The sequence below is a fragment of the Ictalurus punctatus genome, chromosome 6, assembly GCF_001660625.3.
Source record: "Ictalurus punctatus breed USDA103 chromosome 6, Coco_2.0, whole genome shotgun sequence".
Taxonomy (NCBI): domain Eukaryota; kingdom Metazoa; phylum Chordata; class Actinopteri; order Siluriformes; family Ictaluridae; genus Ictalurus; species Ictalurus punctatus.
In genome coordinates, this window is record NC_030421.2 from 28,494,813 (window position 1) to 28,512,548 (window position 17,736).

The following is a 17,736-nucleotide window of genomic DNA, read 5'->3' on the forward strand; positions in this document are numbered from 1 at the left end:
CCTCATGTGGGTAGCTTATAAAATCTATTAGCTAGGTCACGCTCATTCACTGGCCTTTCTTATCTGGCAGTGCTCCACTTTGTTGAAGGACTACAGTTAGATACAGTTCTTTCAGTTTAAATTCCTCAAAATCCAGACTGCCAAGGCAGTTTCCTTTGGAACTAGTGAGGGTTCATAACATAGAGGAACTTGCCAGACAAATAACAGACTGCATTTATAAATGGTTTTTATAGTTTACTGCTCCCTATTGAGGATGAGAATCACTCAAGTGCTGATATTGTTCTTTATTGAGGATGAGAATCACTCAGAGCACATGAGGAATGATGAAGCAACATTTAAACTGTCAAACTCTGGTGAAGCTGGACTGAGCACCATGTTGCAATTATCCACAACTCCTGCCAGGGCCTTAACCTGCATTAGAGCATTCCTGTGCCATCACTTCGTTTACCCAATGGGTTAAAGTGTCTCGAGCAGGATCCCTTTACAGCACATAATAGCTGGTCAGTGACCCTGCCGTATTAAGCTCCTCAGAATTCTGCACTCATTGCCTGTTGCATTGGCTCTAACAGTTCTTGTATTTACCTCTTTCCTCCTGATGAATCTTCTTTTCGAAAATTGAAAAAGCCTTCACAGCAAAGAAGTGTACATTTTTTTCTTACAAAACAGCTTTGCATCCATGACTGCTTTTCACCGCACTTCTTAATGCAATTACACAGCATCAGAGGAACAATAATACCCGACTGTACCCTGAAAGCTTCATGCATCATTATCGGAATTATGCAGCAGTTAGGGCAAGGCTCGATAAGTGCTTGCTGAAGATGCTCCAGTCCCAAACAATTTGGCAATTGGTCATTGTCCATCATCCTGACCATGCCTCCACTGTGGCCTAACAAAAGAAATAGATCACCCTGGCCTAAAATACAAGACATTTGGAAAGAGTGAAGCAAAGCTCAACAATTCAACAAATTCAGAATTTATTAATTCATGAAATTCGTTTGCCTCACACCTCCAGGGTTCGGTTTCAAACCCCACCTCTGCCTTGTGTGTGTGTGGAGTTTGAAGTTCTCCCTGTGCTTCAGCGGTTTCCTCCAGGTACTCCAGTTTCCTTCCCCAGTCCAAAGACATGCATTGTAGGCTGTTTGGCATTTTCAAATTGTCCATAGCGTGTGAATGGGTGCATGAATGTGTGTGTGAGATTGTGCCCTGCGATGGTCTGCCTACCCCCGTCCAGTCCCCTACCTCGTGACAGAGTTCCCTGTGATGTCCAGGGTGTCCCTTGCCTCATGCACAGATTTAAAGGATAAGTAGTATTGGTACCGATTTTCTATACCGTGAGGATAAACGGTATAGAAAATGGATGGATGGAAGTCTCATTCTACTGTAGACTGTTTAGACTAGAATCCAAAAAAGCCCACAAGATGGCAGCATTTACTCACTCAATCTTTTCTCTTTAAAACGGACAAAACCATACTTATGCATCATTCTCAAATATGAAATTAATTCACTGTAAATATATAATTATAAATCATTTTAAATTCTGGTTTACATTTATAACAATGTCCTCAGCAACATCAAAACTTTTGAAAATCATTACATATGAAAAATGCAACTTAATTAAATGCATACAATTAATTTGGACAGTATCAAAAGGGGTGTGTGTGTCTGTCTGTCTATCCGTCTGTCTGTCAAACTCAACGGTCATTTCCAATGGTCCATACATCTCAAAATCTGCCATAGGTCACATGAAGTCATTATAACAGAGATGAAATTCAAATCATGTTTTTCTGTGATATTCACACTATTCTTGGACTATGGTGAAAATTCTCTCAGCATTTTCCTAAAGCAGATTACAATATACTTGTGAAGTCAATTTATGATGATAAAAACAATGTATAAATGCCTAAATTCATAATATAACCAGAAACCCAAACATCAAATCTTAGAAAATTCCAAGTTTATTAGTGTATGCACAATACATATTTAAACAGCAAGTTATACTACAATTATTTCCAATATGTGTAGTGAAAAAGTTATCATCTCATCATTATTGTACCATAAAATTGGAGTCAGAGTTGGAGCTGGCCAGGCTCAGACACACACAACAGTTAAATGAGGAAATTATTGTTTCCTCCTTTTCCTGCATGAGCTTCCTGTTCCTCCAGCCAGATGTATATCAAAACACTGACCAACCCACACTTCATCCCAAATGACAAATCTGGCATTCATAGTGGAAGCTGCTGCCACAAAGTAAAATATGCAACATAAGGTTTTGGATAAGGCATAAACAGCAGGCACACACATTTCCTATTAACTCAAGCATAAAAAGGGTGTGGGTGAGTAGTTATAAACAGTTTGTGTTTAACATTGCAGAGTGCAGACAGTGCTAATGATGAGCATACAGTATGTTAGGATAAACATCAGGGCAGAGATTTCAGCTGGAGGCCACGTGAGCACAGATATAACAAACATCAATAAGCCTGCCTGCTTGCTTCACTTCCAAAGGGGAATTTGACCCCTTGTTGTCCTCGGTACATGTAATAAAAGTTAGGCTTACACTTAGGTTTATGCATGTTTCAATATAATGGACATGTTCCACAAGTTCAGAGGAATTATAATGGAATGCTCCTGTATTAAGCCCCCTTAATCTCATCACTTAAGCGTTACATTTGTTTTGAAATTACTTTACAGCACCAACTGACTGTTACAAGGGGATCTCTTTTATGGCAAATATTTGACACTACTGTACTGCTGGTTTCAAAATATATAAAATATACAAAAAGTGAGGGATTTTATCATGGATGTCTGCATGAAAAACTAACTGTATTGTAATTAGTAAAAAAAAAAAAAAAAAAAAAAAAAAAAAAAAATTATGTTGTATAAAATTTCAGAAAAAAATCTATCATATACTGTGATGTGCATAAAATAATTTACATCCATCTTGTTACTGACAAAAATGATTCTTTGCACAAAGAGTTTGGATATTTAAAGAGTATATTTAATTCAGTGTGGAAATGTAGTATGCTCAAGAAAAGTAAACATTATTTTAAATAAATAGAAAAAATCATTTCTCCCCTCTCTGCATGTTTTCAGATTTTCAAAATAGAATTAAATTGTTGTCATTTAATTGATGTGACAAAGAAAAATCACAAATTCAAAAGTTTCTGTGCCTCCAACACCCCTAGGATTGTGCTTAGGGCTCATACATACCGAGCGCCTCTGCAAGAGTGCTGATCTTGGATCAGTTTGGTCAGTCCACGTGTATTCGTTGGAAGATGAAAGATAAAAACTGATCCGATATCAGCACTCTTACCCTGAGAAGTTTGTACAGCTGTGTGGCTCTGTGCTGGAACTTGGCTTGAGGCATAACTCACATCTTGCTGAAGCACTCTTTAGCGTTATTCCACACTTGAATTCCCTACGGGGGCGGGGGGGGGGGGGGGGGGGGGGGGGGGGGGCAGTGGTTTGGAAAGTAATGAGATGCCACTTAATTACAGGTTAAAGCCACAATCATTTGTAGACTGTTTACATATATTGCCACTGAGCCTTGTAGGTTACATCATTTCCAAATTCAATGCCTCTATTTTCTCTCATTTGGAGCCAAAACAAGACATGCTGTTGCACTATTCTATTTCGAAAGCAATGAAAATGTGAATAAATCATTCAAAGAGCTGATCTATTTGTTTACCACTCTTGCATTCTGTCTGTATCTTAATTTTATGTAACAGCTTATGATTAATTTGAAGGAAAAAAAAAATTCAATAATAAAATATGCTACTCACCTTTTTACACATGCTGATTTGCATGATGGCATAATTGATGAGAGCTTCTTTAAGGTCACGGTCTTTCTGCTCTTTGAACCTCTCAACGTCCACCCAAGCGTTCTTCACAAACTCCCTGCAAATAAAGCACATGCTGACTTCAGGTCTCATGCAGTTTTGCATGAAGAGTTAAGCTTATCTAGGATTTAATGTTGAGAAACAGAAGAATAGTGTGTACAGACTTTTCCTTGCAGTCAACAGTGCGGAAAATTTTATATAAAACTAAAAAGCACCTTGCTAACTAACAAAACAAATCTGAAAAGGACTCTACAAGGCTTTTAATAAAATGAGTTCCTGAAGATAAGAGCATGGGAGGGCATGTACTATGATTCCACTCATAGGCGGGTTATTAAGACAGACATGGGAAAAGAGCAGAATGCTCACTCGCACTCAGCGTTTCTCTCTTTCACCATCTCCTCTCCCTCCTCAATCTGCGTCTCCAGAGTTTTCAGCTTAGCCTCCCTCTGCTCAGGAGTCTCCTGACCAAACAGCTTACTGGTCATCCCCTTCAGAGAGAAGGTCCGTATCGTCTGCAACAGGATCAAGGACAATGCGTATTTTAAATATATATATTAATATATACTGTATGTATATAAAAAAGTGCTTTAAAAAGACCCTTCCAATGTAGCCATCTCACTTTCCAGCATACTGTAGTATAATAATCACTTTTCACTTTAACCCCCCTCCTTTTTCTTTTTAAGCAAAGTAAAATATTTTTGTTTCATTTACACTTACTCATATAGTTTAAATGTGTATATTTTGTATATATTCTTATTGTAGTTATCCTTAATAACATTTGTTTAAATTAAGTCGATAGTTGTTGCTCTGCTCGAGTGTTTCGTATATTTTCTGCCTTATGATAAGTGTTAATTAACTGAGCCTCGCAACTGAGCCTGTTAACTAATTAACAGTGTTAATTAACCGAGCCTCACTGAACATGTGTTTTAACATACTGTGCAAATGTTAGGGCTGGGTGGTGTTTGAAAAATTTTGCTAGCCATCCGATAGCTTGAATTTGATACTGATACCAAAACAATAGTTATTTTAAAAGGGCTGTAATCCTTTAGCAATCACTTTGTGACATTCCTTCCTCCTCGACTTTTCTGCTCTAGTGAAATGTGTGGTTTCTCTGTGGACGACTACATTAGCTCGAGAAGAACTGGCCCTAGCATTGTCGAAGCTTCCACCTACAACATGAAACTAAACAATCTAGTTCATAGGCATCTTTTATAAAAATATACAGATAATAAATTAGTATATATGCATATGGTTCATAGTATATATGCATACAGCAGTGATAAATGTAATAGAAGCAAACTTTCACTTGGAAAAGTGATAACTTACCTGCTAATATGTCCTCACTGAAAACATTCGTTTGTTTGGTCGTGTGTTTTGTCTCTAATTTCTTTAAGCAGTCAAAAATTTTCTTGACAGAGATTAATCCTGTAAAATGTTTCTTCAGATTTGACCTATTACCCAATACATCAATACGTGTGTATGTACGTGTGTCACATGTGTACTGCTAAAAATTCCAGTAACCCCACTGTAACAATGCCTTTCTGTGGCCCTGAAGTTAAGGCATTTATTGCACTAGGAATTGTTCTTGTCTACTTTCCTGTAGTACAGCTGGACTCTATCTTCTGCGACATGTTTATGTGCTCTCTTTTCTCTTGTGCATCAAGAAGCCAGTCAAACTCGAGAGTCATTCAGTCCTGTTTTCTGTTCTTTTTCTTTTTTGCTAGTCTTAATAATCCTTTATAATAGAATATTTGCTCAAAGTATTTAAAATAAGCACCAAATTGTTGATGCCTTTTGGGTAGCCATTTTCTATACCCAGCCATAGTAAATGCTAAACAATTTTTCACTTGACTTGACAAATTGGTGAAACATATTCACAATGAAAACTCATCTTTCGAACCTGTGATAAGAATTTGCCTCGTAGGTTCCGTCGCATTTTCAAGTCTCAAACATTTTTGAGCAGTTTACTCAATACAAAAAAAAATCTTCTCTGGTCTGAGGCACAAAAACAAACAGTTCGGCCTGCAAGGGGAATCCCTACGCTACAGCTCACAGCAATGACACTGCTAGTCAGTGCAAAGGGTTTTTTTTTCTTTTTCCTTAAGTTGATGGAGACTCACCCCAGTAGCCAGTTCCTCCCGCTGTTGCTTCTTGGAAACCAGATCTTGGGCAGCCATCTCCAGTTCAAACTGACAGAGCTCGTGCTTCCTACACACTGCCCTGCAGAGACATAAAGCCAAGTCAACAAACAAAATGAAAATTATATATATATAAATAAATATAGCTTAATGGTGCAGCTTTGCAGAGAAAAAAAATACTGGACATTCAAAACTATTCCCCCCCCCATTATAATTTTAAACAGACAGAAAATGTTAAATTTAAGCTACATGATATGATACGATAGGATACCCTGAGATCACATCAATACCATTTTATCATGAGATTGAAAGAGACAAGACCTGCAAGACAGAGCCTCCTGGAAATCTTTCAATGCTGCTCTGATGAGATCCCTGCCCTCTAATCAAACACATCTGGATTTGAAACTACACACTGGAAACTACATAAGGGTAGCTTTAAGGTTTAGTTCATCTTTAAGAGCAGGGCTGAACACGCTTCGATTTTTTATCCACTCTGGTTCCAGGTTTTACTGTGTCTATCAGACAAGGGATAGTGATCCATAATTGGTTGCTGCATACAACTACTGCTTATGGACATGTAAGACCACTGACCGTAGACGGAAACCATAATCGCATGTGAAATATCAGATTGAGGTATGTCCAGAAATGATACTCAGACATATTATCATGTTGGGATTGTTAATCAAAGAACAATTTCCTTACAAGAAAAAGACCTGATATTAAAATGGACTCATGAGAACTACAATATAACAGATGTATTACTTTTAACACATAAGAGTATTTATTTTGGATACACTGAACCTTAAAGCCTCAGTGTAGAAAAGGTATTCCTTCAGCTGGTCAGCATAGTGTTCTTCCTCCTCCAGTATGTCATCTACGGAAGTAGCATACCTGCCAAGAGATGATGTTTCATTTGTTCAAGTGTGCCATAAACAGAAGACACAAACATGCAAAGGCAACAAATCACTGCTTATTACAAACTTCTATTCATTTACTCTACAAACAGAAATTTTCATTCAAACAAAGCAGAGAGCACAGAACAGCACATAAGAAAAACAACAATAACCTGATGTTTTAATCGCATTACAGTCTACTTCATTACAAAGCCAAACTTTACCACAAGAAACAACATTGAGTTGCCCGCGGACACATCAAGTTCAGTCACATTCAAGGGAGTCTGACTAAAGAAACATGAACCAGGGTGCCCAAAAAAGAATTCAAATAAGCCTGATGACCGACGGTCTGTTTCCGTCTCACACAGTGCGACTGGCAGCTGCCTGAGCGCTGCATGGATGACCTCTGACCCCACAGCTGAGTGCTGCAATCTGGAAGCCATCAGAAAGGGGGGGGGGGGGGCGGTGGCTGGCTGGCCTGGCTAGCCTCATGAGCAAAGATTGATTCTTGAGAGATGCTCGAACATCTAGTCAAAGACACAAAAACTCTGCAAAAATTTACTGCCCATGGAAGCTGCATATACATTAGCTGATGGCCAGCCAAAATGAAACGTAACTCTCCCAAGGGCTCACTTTCCTGGTTACATGTTACAAGGGTCAGGGAAGGGAGGGCAAGCCTTTCTGGAAACCTAAGCATTTTCAAATCAATCCCACAAATGTGTTTTACAGCTCTGGACAGAGAATCAGATTAGCGTGCTGCAGGGCATCACTCAAAAATGTTGCAACACAAACCTGCACTAATCCTTTGAAGGTTGCACGAGAGCCGCTCATGAAAGTACCGGCAACTCCCTATTAAGAACGAAGTAGTGTGTGTGTGTGTGTGTGTGCGCGTGCAAAATAAACTCACGCATCCATATGATGCCCTGCACTCTGCAGTCCGTCTCCCATCTCTTTCTCAATGGCGCTCCACTCACTGTCCAGACCAAAACAGTAACACGTATAATTATCTAATATTATATTACATACCTGGTTTTTACAAGAAGCTTGAACTCTTAACAGGATTTCAAATTTAACTCTTCAAATGGCCCTAAAAGCATAAGTTTTAACAGTAATGAAAATCTTAAAGAAACAAACCGTATCTTGGTTCATTATTCAGGTTCATTACTCAGACCACTTTAAGATGAATGGATGAGTAAATAAGCCTACTTAAAAGTTTACACTAAACATAAAAACAAATCACAAAAGATCAGTAACATCAAATGTCGTAATAAACCAGGCAAAACCACGCAGTGTCCACTCAGCTGTTGCATCGTATGCAAGAAGCCCACCTGAAGACTCGGCCGTAATTTCCATGCACTTTGTAGACACCATAAAGACGGTCAGCCACTCTCTAAGTGAAGAGAGTATTTTGGTTACTTTACTAGCGCCTCAATCATAGATTTAATGTCAAACATATCAACGTGTTACAAATCAATTCAAATAAAGCACTAAATTCTTAGATTTTTATAAATGGTGGTAATTTCATAACAAAATACTGGTGCAAATAACATGACTTAGCGTGACTTTGAGTAATGTAGCGCAAGCATTATTGGAGGAAAAAGTATGGTTGGTGATGTTCATTTTTCAAAATTACAAAGTCAGTTGAAAGTTTAAACTTGTCATTTAAATAAATACCCAAGTAGAACATTCAAACAAAGACAATGTGAAAAAACACTTGTGATGATGTGGCACATAGTGAGGGAAATCTTTTTGATTGTTAACATTATCCACATTCAGAGTGCTTGTCAGAGTAATGTTAAGATATAACACAGTGGGCAGGGCAGCCAATGTGATGGACATATTATAAGGTCTTATCAGACTCTGGCGTACTGTTACTCACGTGAATCCAGAAGTATCCATACTCTATTTGACCAAATGTTTGTGGACACCTGACCATCATACCAATATGTGCTTTTTGAACATTCCATTCCAGTTTTAGTCCTTATACTGTTGTTATAATAACCTCCAATCTTCTGTGAAGGCTTTGCACTAGAGTTTGGATTGTGGTTGTTGAAAGTTGTACTCATTCAGCCACAAGAGCATTAGTGAGGTCAGGCTCTGATGTCGGGCGAGGGAGCCTGGGGTGTAGTCAGCATTCCAGTTCATCCCAAAGGTGCTGAGTGGGGTTGAGGTCAGGGCTCTGTGCAGGTCCCTCGAGTTCTGTTATTCTAATATTTTTTAACCATATCTTCATGGACCACTTTGTGCAAAGGAGCCTTGTTATGCTGAAACAGGTTGGGGCCTCTTAGTTCCAGTAAAGGGAAAATTGTAATGCTACAGCATACAAACGACATACTATACAATTGTGTGATTCCAACTTTGTGGAAACAGTTTGGGGAAAGAACACATATGGGTGTGACGGTCAGGTGCCCACATACTTTTGGCCATATAGTGTACATCTGTCCTTTAGCATCACATGGTGCTGTCATCATTTCCGACTCAAAAAATAAACCATTAAAGGTTTGCCATTGCATTCAGTGGAACTGTTATCAGAGTTCACTAAATGGAAGAAAACCGAATCTAGTGATTCTCTGGTTATAAAGAGTAGGTCACTACATTAAGTTATAAATGGTGGTTATCCAATTTGAGTGATGCTTTACGACAGTTCTGTCATTAATGCATTACCAATTTATGTTCTGCACTATTTCTAGCTCCTCTGACATGTCCCTGTTCCTTGGCAAGAAAGACAACCAAATTCATCAGAGATACATAATAATAGTAATGGTCAACTGGCAACTGAAATAAAGGCAAATGTGAAAATCACAGATTTATTACAGTAAAGTGTTGTACTCTCCGGTGGAAAATCTCTATAAATTCACGCTGACCTCCATGTCTCAGGTTAGTAAAAGATAATCTACATGTCCAAATACTGCTTCCACCTGTGAGCAAATTTTATCTACGGATGTAAGTTCTTGCTAAAGTGCTGGCAGCTCAGTCTCATACTGTCAACCCTGTTGAGTATTTCTTTGAGGAAATTTTCCTCACTGTGTGAAAACTATTAATTTCCCTTGCAATAAATCTCATAATAGCTTTCGTTCATACATATTCAAAAACTCTCATGCTTTTCTCAAACGCTCTGATAATAGCTGAATGTAGGTTGAATGTATCAGAGTTACTGTTGCGTATTAGGCTCGAGATTTGTGATGGCATCTTCATGTCTTTTTGGCTTATCTCTAGTAGCGTCATTTAAATTCATTGTAAAAAAAAGAAAAAGGAAAAGAAAAAAAAAAGGGAAAACAACTTTAGTATTCCTCTTCTTAGCAACAGTGTCAGTAATGCTGTATAGCCTAGCTGCTGTACTGTTTCAGTTCTTAAGTGCACATATGGTCATTTTCATTCACGCTCATGCAAAATTAAGCAGCATCTCAAGACTGCAGTCATCAAGACTGCGATTTTATCAAATTCGCCAAGCCTAGCAGAGACGCAGTGTTTAGTATGCAGTGTTTTGTAGTATGTGTGTGTGGCAGCTGTTAGTACTTACTGCTCGCACACGCAGCAGCTGTGATATAACAGACTGGAGCTCATCTCCATAGTGCTTCATATCTGAAAACTTCCTGTGAGAGGGAGGGAGGGGGAGAGAGAGAGAGAGAGAGAGAGAGAGAGAGAGAGAGAGAGAGAGAGAGAGAGAGACTTATACGGTATATAATAAGATGTGACACTCCTATGTGAATGGTCCTCTTTTACCTTAAAAATTACAACAAAATTTAGGGGGATGACTACTTCAGTCAAACAAAACCTTTGTACGTCACTTACTTGTCGGGATTCTTCACCCGGAATGTAGCGTTTAAAGCCTTCAACCTCGAATCTGCCTGGAAAAGTAGAAAGAATTACAGTATGTGGGATGTACGTGTTTGTGCACCTGTTTGTGAACAGCGACAACACTCCCTTTAAAGGAATGCTACTAACATCCACACACTAACAAATATCCACAATCACATGTGTAGAAAGAAAGAACACTGCTGCTCTCTCTCTGACTTGATCCTGACAGCTCAGATAGACTTGCTGTGGTTGTTTATATAAACTTGCTTATACTGATAAAAAGATTATTCACTGAAGTAGCGCTTTAATTGCCTGGTGTCATTGCACGTTTATCATTCCAGCCGTGCTCAGAGAGATTATACAGTAATGATGCCGATTCAGCCAACTCCACATGACTGTTGCATATCAAATTATGATTAGGAACACATGGTGGAGAGACAGATGGTCAAATAATGCCATTACAAAGACTATAAAGGGTCTCAGAGAGGGCATAAGAACAAACAGACATAAATCACTAATGGAATACCTTTGCCTGAAATCCAGTCTCAAATACAACTTCCTTCCAACCCTGTTCCTGTGGGACAGAGAGGATGTAGTTTTGACATTGACAAAAACCATCATGGTCATAAGAGCACATAGTAATATACTGTGATAACGTAACCAACAGACCAAATTCTGCTGTGGAAACAAAACAAGTTTAAAACAGAGAGCAAACACAGCCATGCTTTTCTGATTAAATCCGTCAGGGGAAATTAATGAGTGTGTACATAGTGCTCAAACTGTCTTCCCACTGTCAGAGTTCTTGCTCTATATTTATGGAAACAGGTAACTGAAAAAGTAAAATCTGAGTTATTATTGAACACATGACCGGCAAGTCATCGTCAGGGTTTCAAATCATTCATCCCGTTTATCCTGCTCTGGGTCATTGACCGGAAACCTATTCCAGGAACACTGGGCACGAGGCCGGAATACACCCTTGATGGGACGCCAGTCCATCTCTCTCTCTCTCTCTCTCACTCACACACACACACATATCAAGGGGCAATTTAGAGGAGCCACCTACAGACATGTTGCCAGAGAACCCAGAGGACACCAACATGGACACTGGCAAAACATGCAAAACTACACACAGTAACCCAAACTCAGGATCAAACTGGGGATACTGGAGCTGTGAGGTGGAAATGCTAAAAGTTGTTCCACCATGCTGTCTCACAAATGGTAATGCACTGTAAAATATAAGAGCCAATCATACGCCATTATACAAATTCGGGTTTAGCAAAGGGTAGGGCACAAGTCCGTATTTCTGAAATCTGCATCCACGTCCGAGCAAACGTTTTCTTAAGTAACTATGGATAGCAGCTTAGTCTCATATGGTCAATCAAAAATGTCAAGCGTTTCTTTAAGGACATTATCTTCATTTTGTGGAAAACTAGAAACTTTCTTGCAATGAAATATACAATCCGGATTTCTTGAGGAGTGCCTCTGTGCCTTCTTTACTGTCTAATGACTTTTCTGACCTGGAACTGCCATGTAAAACAATTTATTATCCAATAAAGAGAAACAAGTTATAGATAGTGTTGAGGTGATCATATATTCAGAGTATAATTCTTAAAAACCGTATGCTACCAGACCATAAGACAAGCTAGATCCTTAGTTAATTTTCTCCTTGTTACCTCAGTGAGGAAGGAGTAGAAGATCTTGTCATTGGACAGAACGGGATGGGAGGCAACCCGGAGCAGGAAGTTCTCTAGCCCCACCCTTCTCCTCTCCACAAAGTCCGGATCCATGTTGTCTGCAGATAGTTTGTGCCACACAAATTCAGCCTGCAACAACAGTAAACACAATCAACCACAATCCCACAAATGTCTGCATGCATGTAATGTGAGAAGCTTCACTTACCCGTTTCTCAGGCAAAGGCGGGACAACTATGAATGGATAGGTGACTAACAAATAGTTTCTGAGAAGCTCGAACTCGCTGTAGCGCCTCCACAGAGAGTCAGGGGCAGGACTGGTACTCTCAGACACAGCATCCATTGGCCTTTTTAGAAAAGAATTTAACAAGACTTAATTGTGTACTTCCAAAGCAAATAACAGCAGAAGATAATCTGTATAAAAATTGAGTAGTATTATAACATTACTTAATGAAAGAGCATTCAAGTAGACAACAGTACTGGAAGCCTGCAATCAACTGGAATCAAACCCTCTTATAAATGGTTTATATTTCTGCATCAAAGTATATTTGTTTATGGGTAAGCATGGCATCTCCAAAAACATAACAATGCCATGGTGCTCTGTGCCAATAAGTGTTTGTTGTAATATGACAAAAGAAAAAAAAGACTGTGAACTTTCAACAGACTCTGACTCGCATGACATCAGACTTCTTAAAACAATAGTGCATTAATCCCAATTTCCTATGCGGAAGTGAAGATATTTTGTGAATAAAGACTTAGAGTTGTTTTTTTTTTGCACACACAAAGCATCCGTATAGATTCATAAAATTGGAATTAACCCGCTGGAGTCACATGGATTACTATTACGATGCCTTTATGAACTTTTCGGCGATTGAAAGTTTTGGTTACATGGACTGTAAATGGACTGACAGAAATGTCCCAGATTTCATTAAAAACGTCTTCATTTGTGTTCCGAAGAGGGAGGAGTCTTATGGGTTTTGAACGACATGACATGAGTGACTGATGACAGAACTTTTATTTTTGGGTGAACTATCCCTTTAAGAGTTTATACAAACACATAGTACAAGTTTAACTGTGACACGTAAACACAGTGTCTTCAAACTATAATTTTACTAATTCAAGGCAGCTAATATCAAGGTCCACTAATACAAAGTCCACCAAAGCATTACTAGTATACTCCCATGGAAAAATCACAAGCCTAGCTACATTGTAAATGTATCAACTTTCAATGTTGTCTTGCCTGTTTGGATTTTTATGTCCACATTTTGTAAATCCACAACACTGTTTAATAAATAAATAAATAGATAAATAGATAAATAAATAAATAAATAAATAAATAAATGAATGGCTTTGCCCTCAACGTGTTCTCTAATATTTTAATGTATAAAAATAAAAAAATTTAAAAAATCACAAGAAACAACATATAGAACATTCATATTTTGTTTCCACAGCTTTACAGCACACACTCTATATGTGCAATAATACACTAGACTTAATAAGACAGAGACAGAGAGAGAGAGAGAGAGATACAGAGGGTGAGAAAGAGACAGGGATATGAGGGAAACTATGAAACAATAATTCAGGATCCTGAACGCTCCAAGGGGGAAATAAGAGCACATAATGGGCGCTGCGCTAATAACCTGGAGTAGAAAGGCAGAACGTGCACGCTCGCTGGGAGGCATTCTCCACCAAAATCCAGTCGCCCCAAATTTAACCCAGTCACGCTCTCTCTGTAGCTTGGGATAAGTAAATACAGGCTATATATATATATATATATATATGTATGTGTGTGTGTGTGTACATTTGCAAAACATGTGTTTCCTTTCATGGGCCTCTATAACAAAACAGCTCTGTGTATTGAACTTTGAGACCAGAGCAGGATTTTTTGTGTCTTCCCTGTTTGCAACATTTTGTTTTAAAAAAGAAGCAACAGTGATGCATTCTGCATTTCCACTCAATACTGAGACTCAACAGGATCTTTCTGCAAGCTGTGATACAGCTGTTTCGTTTTCTGAAACTGGACGGAACACAACTGGAATACAAAAAAGTGAGTTAGATGAAACAGGAAAAGGCAAACGTGCTTAAGAACGCATGTCATGTGACAGGCAGGGACGTGTCTACAGCTCTGAAGTAAACACAGCATGTGACTACCCAAACTGCTTACTCGGCATCCATGTCAAAAGTGGCACGTCGGTTTACAGCACAGAGCATTTTTGTGAGTAAAAATATAAAGTAAAATAGAGAAACCTTTGTCCTACAGAGTTCCTGACCAGTAGCACATGACTGTGTGTTGAGAGCCGCACAGCACCGTTGAGCCTGACCATAAGCGCCGGTCAGTCCGAGTCACACAGAGAGGATGAGATGTGTAAACAATAAAGCATTGTGTGACGTTGGAACAAATCTCCAGCCCACTGTTATTATTCACACTTCAGCTGTAGGTCAAGTTTGGCTTTGCACCATCCTGGCGTTTCTCTAGGAGCTTACAGTGAGGTTGCTATCCCAGTGTTTGTGTGTGTATATATTACATTTGCAGAGATAAAAACTTGAATACAAGTGCCATAAAAAAATATTCAAATAAAAGTTTTACATTAGGCATGTTCATAAAGAGATGATTAGATGAGGTACAGAGATTAACCTGATATTTACCTGACATAAGAAAATAAATAATCGCATTTAATCTCTCAACAATTATACCAAGACAATTGCACATTACCATACTAAAATGTCCATCTGAAATACACAGCCAAGACTACAAATTATGTTATGCATCCATGATGCTTAACTGTAATGGGCCTCAATTTAACATTTTGTAAGTAAAGTTGTAAACCAAACTAAATAAATTTCCACCAAATTCACAAAAGGTTCAGAAATGCAGACTTTCTTCGCACTCATGCACGTATTTTGAACACCTGTAAAGTGCAAAGACGCAGCTTGTTTGCACGTAGTGACACCCACAAAACTAAAATTCAAGTGAACACAAAATGAACAATCAGGATATAATCTGAAAAACAGAAGTGGAAGATATTTTGACTCTAAATTAACAATTGAAGAAAGGCAGAAATGGAAGTTCTTTTGACTCACTTCTATGCCAATTTTTTAAACAATATATAATATTAATAATAATAAACCAGTGCTGAAACTTCTGTCAGCTGAGGTATTTATTTACGGTTTAAACATATGCACAGACAGACCAACAGTCCTCTGTTTATACGACACCATTTCTTTTATCATAATTCAGCAATGAGTTTTATTTGTCTTCATTCATGGGTTTGCATTACCTCGTGTTCTTTTATATTCTTTAATTAATGCCAATAATATAAAATGACTGGTTTTCACAAAATGTTCTTGATGATACTGTTAGTCTCTGACCTAGTGAACTAGCATGAGGATGTGTTTTTGATAGAGACTCCAAAGCACTTCTATAAGTCGCTCTGGATAAGGGCCTCTGCTAACATAAACATAATATAATAAACATAATAGCTGTAAACATGATAAAAATAAGGTATGGATTGAGAAACAGACTGGTGGATTGAGAAACAGACCAGCCGCTAACAGTATAAACCAGTACTAAAGCGGAGTAGTTTTTAAAGTAAAATGGTCAGACTGAAATATGGTCAGAATGTGTAAGGATAATAGGTGGGTCCTTGAAGTAACGTACCTTGTTTCAATGAGGTATACAGTGTAGGTTTCCTGCATGCTGACTGCATTCTTTCCTGTTCTTTTCTCTGCCTCAGCTACACTTATCTCCATCTTCTTCAAAAGGTTTGCCCCCTTCTCAACCATCTGCAGAAAGAACGTCAACTTAAACTCAGAGTGAGCAATATGTACACTTAAAAAGAAGGGAAAGGGGGTGGAAACACATGCATTACGCCTCAGTTATTGTACCGTACTCTGTAGAAATTTTGTTGTTGGTTATATTTGCGAATGTCCCCTGAAACTGATTTGTTGTACAACTGAAGCTGCAGGAATTAAATTTTTTTAGGGGGGGGGGGGGGGGGGGGGGGGGGCATCATGTCTAAATCCAACAAGCTGGATAAGTCAACATTATGTTGATAGTTTTAATAGCACTGTCCGGGTTTAAAATTACTCAATCACGACAAATGAAACCTCATCCAAGTTTAATTATCAAATGGACAGCAAGAAGGAAAGGTCAGCGTAAAAAACGCTGCTCAGCATTTCATATTTGCATGACATTCTGCAAACAAAGTTGAAATGCACACATTATACTGTACATCAGTATGTTACCAACATTAAAACCACTGTTTGGAAATAACAGCACAAGAAATATAGGTTTTATTTTCCTTTTTTTAAAAAAAAAAAAACAGTGTGTATGTTCTGAATCCTTGATGAACATCTGCCAAATTTCAAATGCTGAGCCAACTGCACTGATTCAAATTGTGCACCTCAAAATGTTAGTATGAAACCAAGCCAAGCCAACCTCACAACTATTTTAAACAGATTAACATCTGTAACATGAACTGTGTTGTCCAAGGAGTGCACATTCCCATAGCAAAACTAATCAGACCCAAAGGTGTGCACGAAATTCTATTTCATGGATTATTAGGATGTAAACATGAATGCTTTTTATTCCCATTTAGCTATGAGTTGGATTATTAAGAAGAATGGAGAGGTAGTTAATGTCTAAATTATCCGGTTTTGAGCAGATGACAGATCACGTGACACTCATACAACCCCAATACGCCTTCTAACCAAAAGGTATAACTCGGGTTGAACATTCTGTCAGACTTATTCTTTTAACACAATTACACGATTAAAATATACGTACTAATTAATGATGAGGTGTATATTTAGGTCACGATAAAGTTTTGTGATAAAACACTTTGCTAAATTAGCTAGCTAGCCACGTTTACTGGCTAGCTTAAAAAAAAAAAAAACCGCAACCATAGTAAACAACAATCAGTGGAACGGTCACATCACACCTTTCATTTATAAATGAAAGTACAGTAGCTAGCTCAGTAACGACGCTGGGGGTTTGAATCTTGTGAATTCTGCGCTGACAGGCAGAGAAAAAGAAAGAGAGAGAGAAAGAACGAGAAAAAGAGATCCTCCAGCTGCAAGTCAGAGATCAGGCAACCCCGAGGACTCACACACGGCCTGCTCCCTCAACTCATCCTTCTCGCTCTCACTCTCCTGGCAATAAACATAATTAAAGACACAAGTAGCTACAATTTTACCGTGTTTTTAATGTTGTTTTCTAACGCTGAAGGTGTCACATCGGTGTTTCCCACCACAGCTATATCCTCGCTTCCCGAATCCGCCATCATCCCTGCTATGTTGTGGTTAGCCGCGCGCATGCGCATCTCACCACTCAGAAAATTGTATCGTTGATTAATTGCAAACAGCATGCATTATGCCTATA

General features: G+C 38.5%; 1 protein-coding gene across 1 annotated transcript; it reads right to left on the minus strand.

The window, feature by feature from the left end:
* Positions 1–1,937: 1,937 nt before the first annotated feature.
* On the minus strand, positions 1,938–17,688 carry snx4 (sorting nexin 4). Its single transcript, XM_017469463.3, has 14 exons — positions 17,552–17,688; positions 16,015–16,139; positions 12,565–12,703; positions 12,339–12,488; positions 11,192–11,239; positions 10,660–10,715; positions 10,388–10,460; positions 8,196–8,257; positions 7,775–7,840; positions 6,776–6,865; positions 5,957–6,056; positions 4,203–4,348; positions 3,780–3,894; positions 1,938–3,415 (listed from the first exon to the last, which is right to left on the minus strand). The coding sequence occupies exons 1-14, from the start codon at positions 17,675–17,677 to the stop codon at positions 3,368–3,370; spliced, it is 1,344 nt and encodes a 447-aa protein (XP_017324952.2). The 5' UTR covers positions 17,678–17,688; the 3' UTR covers positions 1,938–3,367.
* Positions 17,689–17,736: the final 48 nt, after the last annotated feature.

Coding starts and splice junctions, on each gene's coding strand:
- snx4 (XM_017469463.3), bottom strand. CDS start 17,677: ATGCGCATGCGCGCGGCTAACCACAACATAGCAGGGATGATGGCGGAT. Junction 6,866..7,774: donor GCAGGGCATCATATGGATGC/GTGAGTTTATTT, acceptor ATCTCTTGGCAG/GTATGCTACTTCCGTAGATG. Junction 3,416..3,779: donor AAATCAGCATGTGTAAAAAG/GTGAGTAGCATA, acceptor CCGCCCCCGTAG/GGAATTCAAGTGTGGAATAA.